Source organism: Malurus melanocephalus, unplaced genomic scaffold (genome assembly GCF_030028575.1).
Source record: "Malurus melanocephalus ecotype Western Australia unplaced genomic scaffold, MMel_1.1 scaffold_29, whole genome shotgun sequence".
Taxonomy (NCBI): domain Eukaryota; kingdom Metazoa; phylum Chordata; class Aves; order Passeriformes; family Maluridae; genus Malurus; species Malurus melanocephalus.
In genome coordinates this window covers 2,640,131-2,652,257 of record NW_026623261.1, presented here as the reverse complement: position 1 = coordinate 2,652,257, position 12,127 = coordinate 2,640,131, and the positions used below count along the sequence as shown (strand labels likewise).

The 12,127-nt window shown below is 37.5% G+C and overlaps 1 protein-coding gene across 1 annotated transcript in view; it reads right to left on the bottom strand.

Moving 5' to 3' along the window:
• Positions 1-12,127, bottom strand: part of TRDN (triadin) — a 250,735-nt gene that overhangs the window by 78,683 nt on the left and 159,925 nt on the right. The window contains 3 exon segments of the mRNA XM_057363578.1: positions 4,695-4,748; positions 7,966-8,009; positions 11,030-11,072. Coding sequence (XP_057219561.1) covers positions 4,695-4,748; positions 7,966-8,009; positions 11,030-11,072 — 141 coding nt within the window.

Sequence of the window (12,127 nt, the reverse complement as noted above, 5' to 3'; positions counted from 1 at the left end):
ATATGATGTTTAACTTCTCAAAAAACTATGGAGGGACAGAAGAAGAATGGTGGACTGAAAATAAAGCCTTTTGATGATTCAGAAGGACTACAGAACAATCTTGAATGTAAATCCAAGGACCCTGAGCAGAAGTATTAATACAGGTAGGGCTTCATTACTTTATTTACTGCTGCATAAACACCTGTACAGAAATAAACTGGAAAACTTGTCCTTATGCATTCAATAAGTTTCCTCTAACATTTGTCCCTGAAGAGTTAGACTGTAAACCCGGAATATAAACCCTGAGAATGRCTGTGCTTATGTTCTGAAAAAGTCTGAGAGGGTTAACTTCAGGGAATAGAAAATTGAAATGTCTAGTCCAGCTACCAGAATAATTTTTTTGGTAACATCAGTATGACAGAAATACATACAGAGATGCTCTCACCAGGTGCAGGGACTGTTTAGAAAGAGAAATTTCAGGGCACACAGAGRCACTCAGACATAAGATCCTGACGAGATTGCAGGATGGCAAACTTTACTATGCCCATATACAGTGAGAGAGACAAGGTCCTTTCCTTTTTTTGAAAAGTACTTGCAGGGGGTGTGTCACATAAACTTGACCCTGATTTTTGAAGTCTCTTCTTTTGGACTGACCACACAAGGAGATATGAGTTCACATATCCACACAAGATGAGAATACATAGTTTGATGGATGATGCAAAGGGTGTGGTGCTGTGAGTAAAACACATCCCTGCCTTGTGACTTGAGACCTGAGTCTGAGAAATCTGAAAGACAATGCATGATGAGTTTGCCTGTTCCACTGTGTGGTAAATTATTCAACAAGCATGCTGAATTTTATTAATCCTCTGTAACATTTATATGGTTTTAGTTTTCTTTCTATGCACTTGTGTCTTACAGGYGATAATCAAAGGACAATCAATAAGTCAGCTCCTTGATGAACATCTTCTACATTTTAAAGCATACTTAATGTTCCAGAACTTTTGGGTTCTTTTCCTTTTTATGTAGAATAAAAATGGTTATACCTTATRGCAATAGTTTTCCTGCTGCCATTTTAGTTGCAAACATTTATCTTGAACCAAGAATTAAAATAACTTCCCTAAGTAAATACTGCCCATTTCTAGTAAAACCAGTAGTTCTTCCTGAAWTTGACAGAGTGGTTTGAACCTATAAAACCCATCTTCTAACCAAGTTTTTCAGTGTAGTCTGCATTCTAATATTCTGTACTTACCCCATGAACCCATTTCCTATATAATTTCCTATATGATGTMCTCTCTCTGCTTCTTACAAACAGTGGAAATATTGGTGGCATAATAAAGTAATAATTCTAGCACAATTGGCAGTCAGTTTGGGAGATTGGTTGCAGCTGACATCTGAGTACTTGAAATTAGCTATTGTCTGTCATACTTATTTTATTCTGTCTGGATCCAGACTAAATTTTATTGATTTTCAAGGGGGAACTTCTGCTCAATAAGTTTCTATTATGAATCCAAAGCTTGTGATGAATATGATTTTTTTTCTTGCATGCATGTTGAGAGGAAGATGGGGAAAATTAGGCATTAAAACCCAATAATTTGGCAGTTAAGTGATGGTACAAAATCTGTTAAACATACTGTAAAATTAAGTTAAAAATTTCAAGACGATTCCAGGGATATTCTAAGCAGCAGTTAGGATTTAATTTTTGCAGTGTTGAAAAGAGTTAGAACTGTTTTTCAAATCAGGTGTATTATAGGGAAAAAGCACTATCATGGGGGTTGGAGAAGGTGCAGGAGCTTTGCCTATGAACTGGGGCTGTCTCCTGAGAGGGACTCACAGATGAGCTGTTCCCATTCCTGTCCCAAGCTCAGGGAGTGCACAAGGTCAGTGCCACTTGTTGCTGTCACCTGCTAATTTAGCTGGAAACACAGGAACACTGTCACCTGCTAATTTAGCTGGAAATTCTCTCTTCATGGCTTGAGCCTGTGCTCCCTTCCCTGTCCTGCACTGCCGCGTACTTGCTTTCCTCACAGTGACAAAGCAAACGCATCAAACCTATCCTTGCCATCCTTTGTCAGGATAAGGCAGCTGCTCACCACCCACACTCCTGGCTCTGAGAAACCCTTCAGAGAACCTGCTGGGCCCWGCACACACGGGGTGCCTGAGAAATGCTATGAAAGAAACCTCTGTGGCTCCTCGGGGAAAAGGACAGGCTGATATTTTGTAAGGGTGGGTCACTCTCAGACCTGTCCTGCTGGCACGGGTGGGGAGACAATGCACTGTGCAGAAAGAAGAGGAAATGACACCAGGATTTGGGATGGGGACAGCATTAAACAGGGTAACTGAGGAAGATGTGCAACAAAACAATTTCAACTCTGATTTCTCCCTTTAGAACTGTATCACTTGCATATGGCTATGAAACTATTCTGTTTTACAACCAAATACTGGCATCTCAAGCCTGGGTTCTGATGACTGTCAGAGAGGTGCTCTTTTTTTCCAGTTAGAGAAAATTAAAAATGTTTGAACATATCCACTGTTAAAATTAAGTAAAGGAAATTTATTGAGATTGGTTTCCTAGAGCAGCTGTCAGCTTCCAGATCCAGAAGTTCTCATAGTCTTCCAAACTCCATATTCACTTTCTTTGCTTTCTCTATATATATATAAATATGTGGAGGTAAAAATAGTGCCTGTTGGATTAGGCAGGGATTTCTTAACCAGTGACATTAAGATCAGGAACATATGTGATGTAGATGCACTGTAAGATGACCAGCTGTGCTCTCAGTCTGTTCAGTCTGTTAAGAGGAGTAAACCTTCAGCTTTAGGCATTCTTGGGTACAGGTTGTGATGTAATAAGATATGTGGAAGAAAATGAAATATGAAATTGGATAATGTATTTAATTTACTGTGCTAATAGGCAACAGTCTACTTACAATGTTGGCAAACAAGCATATTTAATATTTTGCTATGGTGAGTTATTCTGGTGATAAATTAATTTTCAGAGAACTGGAGGGGAAGCAAAAATTCAGAACTCAAAGCCTGCTCTTTATAATTTTTAAGGCAAACTAGATATTTAAAAATGTGTTAGAACAGACAAACTTATTTTATTTTTTTCCATAAGAAGCCATGCCAGTTTTCCCCTTCTTTATCTTAAGCAGATTACTGTCATCACCATTCTTGCCAAGAAGCAGACTCATTGGAATATTTTTCAAACATGARCGCAAATATTGGATGCAAGCAGGTGGAATGAATTAATTATAAGCATATGGTTCTAACATAACGATTTCTACAGCGTACTGTTGAGATTTCTAAGGGTCTAGCTGTACAACACACTTTGGCAACAAAGCTGCTTTAAGAAATTATCAGCTACATGAATATAAATGTTTGTGGAGCCAGACTTGCTGAAATGATCCAGACTGAACACCATGCCACACACACACATTCCTAGGACAGCTTTTAGCTTCGAGCCATGGCAGTGGTGTGGTTTACGCTGTTCCCCCGTTGTTAACACAAGCAAACACGGTGTCAAACAAACACAGCAGGCAGGGATGGGGAGMACTGCTGGGGAAATGGTGCTTCCAAGGCCRGCTTCCCACAGGACTTTGTACAGCCATGCAGTGTGTTCTGCTAGAACCCACATCCACTGCGATTCCAGGCTGAGAGTCCTTCTGTGGGAGAGACAACTGAAGGTTTTCCYGGCTTGCACTGATCCTCGACCAATTCCCAATCACCTGTACTGACGCAAGTTACTATTCCCTTTCTCAGAGGCAGAGATTTCTGAGATAGAGCACTGAAACGGCCTGAATTGGGAAAAGATAGCCAGAAAACAATATTTTAAAAAGAAAGGGAACAAAAAGATCCCAGATCCATACAGGGGGATCAGCTGGAGGCAAGAAGCAGAAGGAAAAGTGGGCTGACCACTCCTGGGATGCCAGCACCAGGCACAGCTGAATAGCACACAATCTGGTGCAGCACTGGCTGCCCTGCTTTAGACCAGAATAATACTATGGTTTCATACTCTCCATGTTTTCATAAGTTTTTTGATAGTTAATATAAAATTTAGTCAATCTGCAAATATAATGGCTATTCATATCGTTATTCTTTATATTGGGTTTTATTTAATTTAGCAGAAATGAGATGTGATATTTTGAAGATGACTGTGAAGCAGAAGAAATAAATAATAAATAAATAAAAATTAGTAGAGTTTTACAATCCAATCTAAATTCAGACAGGAATTTATGTCATTACATGTTTAAGAAAAGTTKTCTTGTCCTTTCAGTGCATATTTATTATTATTTAAGAGATCCATTTTGAAAACCTGCTGTGAGATCAGCACATTGAAAAATCAGATCCTCTTCTCGAAGGGCTCGAATACAGCTTCACATGGAAACTAATTTCTCTACATATTGYTTTTGAAATCAGTTTTTATGTTCAGATTATTTTCTTTTAATCTCAAGCCTTGCAGAATGGCCCAGTATGGCACCCGCAGCTCCCACGGGAGAACAAGAAGCAAACATAAGGTTAGAAATGAAGGCTAAATACTTTCGTTCTTAGCAAATATTTCGCACRCGAATTATCACAATGATTTAGAGCAAAACAACAAAAACCACCCTGACAATTAAGACCACTGGTTTTTGTGCAATCCAGCAGATGGTGCTATGATGCAATAAACTGGTTCAAGAGCACAAGAAATACACTGTATGCAAACATTTTTTTTTCTTTACCTGGGGCTGCAGCTTTTTTGATGGCTGGATTGGCTGCAGGAGCTTTTGCTGGCCCTTAAAAAAATAAAACAAAACATTTATTACAAAGGATTATATCTTAAAAAACCCACGGAAATCTGAGGAAAGGCTTCCAGTGAGGAAGCCTGTAACAACTTTTTTCACTGAGGAGTTAAACAAAGAGATTGCCCAAAGAGAGAAAAGCTGAGTTGTCTTCAATAAACTCAAAGACAACAACMGAATAACCAGCTGAAGGGGTAGTAAGCTCTTGTTGTTAGGCACTGRATCACTTCTTTCAGCTTTTTTCTGCTTAGTAATTCAATATCTATTGGCAAAGCAGAGGAAAGGAGGCATGTAATGGTTTCAGCATAGCCTGCCTTGGCCCCCAGGCAGCAGCTGTGTGTTGGGAGCCTCTGCATTTGATGTGGCAGCAATGAGAGCAGAAGGTCCTGAACCAGYCTCTGCCAGCTGATGAGGACTCACTCTCATGAGGTACTTCAGGGATCCAAGATATTCAGTGGCATCCTTTCCCCTAATCTGAAACTTGCCCTGTTTAGAAAAAGTGAAATTGGGCAACTTTTGCAAAGTACATYCACAGGCTTGGCTATGCCAGGAATCTCCCTCCATCCTGGAGAGCGGAGGAGCATTAGGAGAATGTCTTCCTSTTTGATCCTGCAATTGAAAGAGCAGCTGCTGTGTTCTCCTAGTGGAGAAACACACTGTCTCAGGCCGTTTAACTGCAGATCTGTTCTAGGTCTTCTCATGAAGTATTTCCATTATTCTGTCTTTGTTTGTAGAACATTTCTTAGCAGAATGAAGGTCCAGATGATGAATGCTATGTGCATCTCCAAGTGGCTTTGGGAAATCTCAGCTTCAAGTAGAAGAACCTAAGTAGCCTACTAGATTTATTTACTATTTACTAGTGTATAGTTAATTGCTTTGATGCTCAGGARCTATCAAAACAGACTGTACTTATCAAAATAATTTAACAGATACCCATAAGCTAAACTCCACTGACTGCCATAAAGGACTTTTTGTATCAACTAGGAGGTCCTTTAATTTAAAATTCACATTKCCATATCGTGAGAGGAAATAGCTAATCATTTTAACCACAAGCTGAATTACAGAATGCCAAAAAAATGTTCGTTAATCTTTCACATCTGTCACTGTATTATTACAATGAAAAATAACATGGCTAAATCAGGAATGTAATTTTGAATTCTTTCCCTTCAGTCTTTTGAGAAGTTCATAAAAGATGCATCAGATTAGCTTGTGAAACAGAATGGAAACAAAATATAGTTTGCGTGTGTGTGATTGCTTTGTTTCCATCCATTTAAAAGCCCACAGCAGATAATTATATCCTAACTTAGTTTTTATCTTGGCATTGAAATAATTTGGGGTGCTCACCCCTCCTTCAGGGAAATTTGGAGGAGACCTTGAAGAAGAATTTTCTTACTATTACTTTTCCAAGTGCCTGCTTTTGCAGAAGTAAGACATCCAGCGTGTATGTTCTACAAGGGTCAAATGGACTTAAWACAAAATTGCAGGACTCTTTCATTTATCCCCTTCTGAGCTCTCAGCTAGAGCATGCTTGACAGTGAAACTTTTTTTTTACTTTTTTTTCATAACATCTGTGAAAACAAACTAATTTAGGGTTCTTTTTGTTCTACAAAGATTTTGATTTTAAATAATTTTGGAAAAAATAAAATTAAGGATTCATTTGACTAAAAAGTCTGTAATTTACTTAAATTTTTATATAACTTTTCAGTCACATTGAAACAAAAGCACAAAAGTTTAAACTTGCGTTTTTCAAGCATACGATTTTCAGTTTGTGACTAAAAAATTATTTACGTGCTTATGATTCTGCATCTTTACATGAACAAGCTTCATCAGCAAATTTCACTCTGCAAAGTTCACTTGTGATAGAGTTGGGTAGTTTTGCTGTGACAGCTGTTGGGGAATTCATCCATGATAAGAATCATAGAATGGTTTGAGTTGGAACCTTAAAGATCGTCTCATTCCAACCCCACTGAYAGTCAGGGACACCTTCTATGGGTCCAGGTTTCTTAAAGCTCCATCCAGCCTGGCCTTGAACCCTTYCAGGGATGAGACAATTCCAGTTTCTCTCTGTTCCAACTCCTCACCACCCTCACAGCAAAGAACTTCTCCCTAGCATCCAATCTAAACCTACTCTCTTTCAGTTTAAAGAYATTTCCCCTYGTCCTGTCATTGRATACCCTTGTGAAAAGCCCTCCTCCAGTTCTTCTGTAGGCCTCCTTTAGGCCTGGAAGGTTGCTCTGAGGAATTATGTGTCCAAATAAATGCTTCCTTTAAGATTTGCTTGAAAACAGGAATTTATTTCAGTAACAGGACATTACTTGTAGAATAAGTCTATTAAATATTTTGTTGGATATTTCTACAAAATTTGCCTAAGAACCCAATGTACAAGCTCTTTTTTCATTGCCAAAATAAGTATTTTAATAAATTGCTGCAAAACTGAGGATGGCAGGAGATTGTTCTGCCACACAAGTCATGAAAGTCCGTACGTGGAGGTAGGAGTCAGTGTACTCTTTAATTGTGAATTTGAATCAGATTTCGAAGCCCAATATTTTTCCTAATTTTTCTTACATACTGCATTTTAAGAACGGAATGCTGAGCAGATGTTTTACCAAAGAAAGTGTCTAACTGTCCTTATTACACTGAGGCATTGACGCTTGCAGATTTATAGAAAAGGAATATGTAGGTGTTCCCTTTTTAATGATGCCATGTTCTCAGAGCATTTTTTTGGTTATTTTTTTCAGAAGAGKACAATTCCCATCTCTCTTCAGCCTCAGAAGTGTCTATGCTGGAACCAGAGGTGCCTAGACAGGCAGAGCCCTTGTTTTGCATTTGTGAAGATAAATTTRGTGTTCCTCAGAATGTTGAACTTTGAGTCTTCCCAGACTATTTATGAGAATTGCTGCCACTGAGAGAACATTCAGCTGAGACCTCAATTTGACATTTCCTCCCCTATGAAACCTTTGTTTTTAAAGACAGTGATAGGAAAGATGGGAAGGCAAAACTGTCAGTCACAAAGAGGACTGTGCAATTAGAAGTAGGATAAGAATGGATTTAGAAAGTAGGAGACAGCTGAAGTCTAAACATGTCATTTTTCAATCAAAAASGGTGCAGCTACTTTCTTTGTATTTTCAACAACCCAATAACTATTATTTTTGGATTAATAAAATGCACTTTTTGAAATCTCATGGCAAATAAAAGGACAATAGTTTCTTACTTTTGAGTTCTTTGGATACAGCAGCTTCTTTTTTATCTGTAAGAGAAAAAAAAAACCCAAAAACATATGCATAAAAACACAGGAAGGATGAAGGCAGACACAATGTTCTTTAGAGGTTGAACAATGTGCTTTAAAGCACATTGGAATGATGCAATGATTTATTTCATCTCTGTTTGTTTCATGGTACAGTGGCACTCATTTAACCCTAAGTGTAAATACAGGAAAACCTGTGTGAAGAAATACGTGAGGTTTGATGTGTGGTGGAGATACCATGGTTCACACATAGTAGCTGAGCTGTGGCTGCTCAGCATGTGCACCTTGTCAGGTTGCAGAAATGTGAGGAGGATGTGCTGGCAGCCTGAGTACAGAGATTTAATGAAAGGCACCCTATTCATGCAGTTTTTTGAAGTAGGCTACACCTTTTGAACCTGGAGAAACTCAGTCCTACATATGGTCCATGTAAGAGTAGGCAAAATCTGTCCCTGGTTGTTTGAAACAAAACTGAAAGGACTTAGCTGGATCAAAATGCAGCATGGTCAGACACAAAGTCTGCCAGAAAGCCTTGACTAGGGCTGTTCAGTCTCACCTTCACTAAAAAAGGGATTTTTGTGCAACTTTTTTTGTCAGACTTTTTTTCTGATGGCTGAGAGGTTTGGAATCTTTTCTAAGGAGGTGTAAGTGTGCAGAAATGSTCAGAGATTGCTTCTCTCTCCGTTATAATTCTTGGTACTATTCCACCTCRGTGCTTTTAACTGGGTGCAGAATTCATCCATTTATGGAAATCTACTTGGCACCTCACACACCTTTTTCAGAAGTGTCACCTGGGGAACCAAGAGATGGTTCATGAAGATGCTGTGAGACAGGAGCAAAGGAGGAGAGGTAGAAGTTAATCCCKTGGGTAGTTATGACTACATTTACATCCTCTCTAATAAGCTGTAGTGTGCTGGGAATAGAGGCAGGATAATGCTTATGTCCATAACATATGTGAAAGATAAATGAATTGTGCTCTTAAATGCTGATACAAGAAGTACTTCAGGGCAGAARCTGTCAAATTAAGTTGCTTGCAAACCCAAAACTATCCCATTGCTGCTAATAATACAAAGTTGCTTCTGTTTCTGTTGCTTTCTAAATTGCTGTGGAGAAGTTGATATGAGATAAGGTAATGCAAATGACTGCCAAGCAGTCTAATAAAAAAATCTCAAAAAATTTGGAAGAAAATACATTTCTGCTTCAGTGATATTCTGCTCTGAACGGAAATGTTTCTAGGTTAATCCTCTGCTTCCACTAACTCTCTGTGAAGGCATGTTCTGCAGGCATTACTTCAAAGTATGATAATTACCACATTTAGATGAAATTAATCATGAGGCAGCTTCCAGCCATATTATCTGGCTAAGGAGCCTATTGAAGCCTTCAAGAAGTGCCTATTAGTTGCCAGATATGGAAATTTTGAAAGGTATATAGTGCAGCGATATGAATCATTTCTCACAATAATCTTCTGTTGCCAGAGGTTATAAAAAAAATAAATAAATTGACAGCATCATTTACAATAACAGACTGGATCTAAATAAAGCCCTCAAGTTCTTTATTTCCTTTTATTCATATAAATTGTCATTTATTAGGGCAACATACATTTATGTATTTTAAAACCATAATTTATTTTGAAAGAATCAATGTGTTTCCCATCATCTGAAATACAAAAAATATAGTAAATACAGTAAATAGCTGGACAAATTTCCCAGTAAAAAATCTTATAATTTGGGAAAGATTGTGTATTTTTTTGGGTTTTAAAGTGCAGAAAAATGACCAATAATTTGTTCCAATAATACATATTGATGTGAAAATGTAAATAATTTTAGGATTTTATTTTCAAGCCAAGGTGTTTCACGTTTGATCTCTAAAGCCATGTTTATTCAACCAGGCTWGAATGATTTACAGAAACTTGTCCAGGAAAAGTTGTGTAGGACCTTGAATAATGGAATTACCTTTGAATGTATATAATATTTACATCTACACACTTGAGTGAAATAAATGAACTAGCTGCAAAGAAATGAACCACTGGTAGATCTTACAGAAGGAGGAAAAACTGATCAGGACTTCTGAAGTCCCTAAATATAATTACCTGCTATAAGGCACAAATAACACATAACTTACCAACTCAAAGGAAAATAATACCAAAAATGAATTGACCAATGAGTTGTATTTGTGCAATTTGAGACAATGAGAAATTTGTCTCATTCATTTTTGCTTTGCACAGGTCTAGGGTTTAGCTTTTAAACTATGGGAGTGTGGTTGGGAACATAGCTTATATTAAATCAGGCTTTTATAATAATTTTGTCTTTTTCTTAAAAGCAACAGCAATATTCTCTCACATTCTCTTCATATTAGTTAAGAAGAGAAATTTACAAAATARGAGAACTTCTTCAGAAAGTTTTGAAGACATGGTTGATATTTAGGTCTTCTTAAAGGGCTTAGGTAAACCACCCAACTACAGTTCAAAGATTTGGGTACCTCTGACAACACTATCCACTGCCTTTTCTTGAAAAAAACCTGCAACAGACATTAAAAAGCTAAGCTGATGAAATAAGGTCATCTGTGGAGCACCGTGAAGCACCCTTTTCTTTTTACAGTTATTGTCCAGAGGTATTTGGAGACGATTGTATTCTGGCCTACAGTCTCAAAAAAAGTAAGCACGCTAGTACAAGCTCTCCTCCTCTCAGGTGAATGAACAGGTTTTTCTTTTATTGACTCTCGTGAAAGATGCAAGTACAGTAATACTTAGAAAATGATTTTATTAAAAAACASCAAATATTTAAACAAATGTGATCTGACTTTGTTCTTATCTCTACAGGCTGAAATGATCAGTTTTGAATTCAAACTAGGAATAAGCATTTGGCAGCCAGCACAGATGTATCTCAGCAGAACAGCAAAGCAGTATTTTATTTTTTTGCCTCTTTTTCGCACATAGCTCAATCTTTTCCTCAGGCCTCAATCAGCATTCTTTTGAAGTAAACTACCAGTACACACTAACTGCAAATGGCATCTAAACTACACATGGGGCAAGAAGAAAAATCCCTCTAAGCTTATATAGTGCCTTTCATGACAGTGAGKCCCCAGGAGGTTGGTAATAAGCTATTAGACAAGGATGCCCCAGTGCTCTGGTGCAGTTTTGTTGTTTGAGTTTAAACAAACTTCCAAAATGGAATATTTCAAACACTGCTCTGAAGTGAATTCCAGATCTGGGGTTCACAAAAGTTTTACAACTTTTTAACAATGGATTTATAACACAGTGTACATTATACATTTCAGAACAGGAGATCTTCAACAGCACCATATAACATGTAATTTTGATAACTAAAAGGAAGTTCTGGGAAATAAATGCATCTCGAATTTTACTCTCTTGAAAGACTTCTCTGTGCCTTTTTCCAAGAAATCTCTCACTCAAACATATATAAGGGTATTGAAAATTCTTAACTTTTCAGTATTATTCAGATAAATTAATATTTCATTGATAGTAGATTGATAGCTAGGATAATAATGCACCATGTTAAAATAGCTGGCTAAAACTCCTTTTATTGTTGTTACATTATTATTATTATTGTTGTATCTAAAACAACTTTTACACCAGAAGTTTACCAAAGAACATGATAATATCAAATTTGCAAACAGAAAGTAATTTCAACATCAGTGGTCAGCCACAGTGTCCAAGCTGAATGGCAACTAATATCCTAATCAAACCTGGTGTTACCCAATTGATTCCTCTATGGCTGAGTACCAAGACTCTGGAGAATTACTAGATGCCTCTGAAAGACAGAGTCTTGAATCAGAAACTAAAGAAAAATATAAAATATTAAGAAGCTACTAAAGGAGGAATTCTCACCCAAAGCCTCAGCTAACACTTTCTACTTTCTGTGTATTTATCTGATGATCACATACTGGAATGGACTGAATCAAACCCCACTGACTGGCTAATGRTCTACACATGCCCTCAGGAAATAGGCTGTGTGCTGAAAATGCCTCACACAACCTGAACATAGTTCTCCAAGCAGAATGTTCCTAACGAGACTCACACATATCTTGCCTCATTTCTTGGTTCTTACTGTTTATTTTRACATAGGTATTCAATTCATCTTATGATTAAAAGTGGGAGGACAAAAGGAGAAGA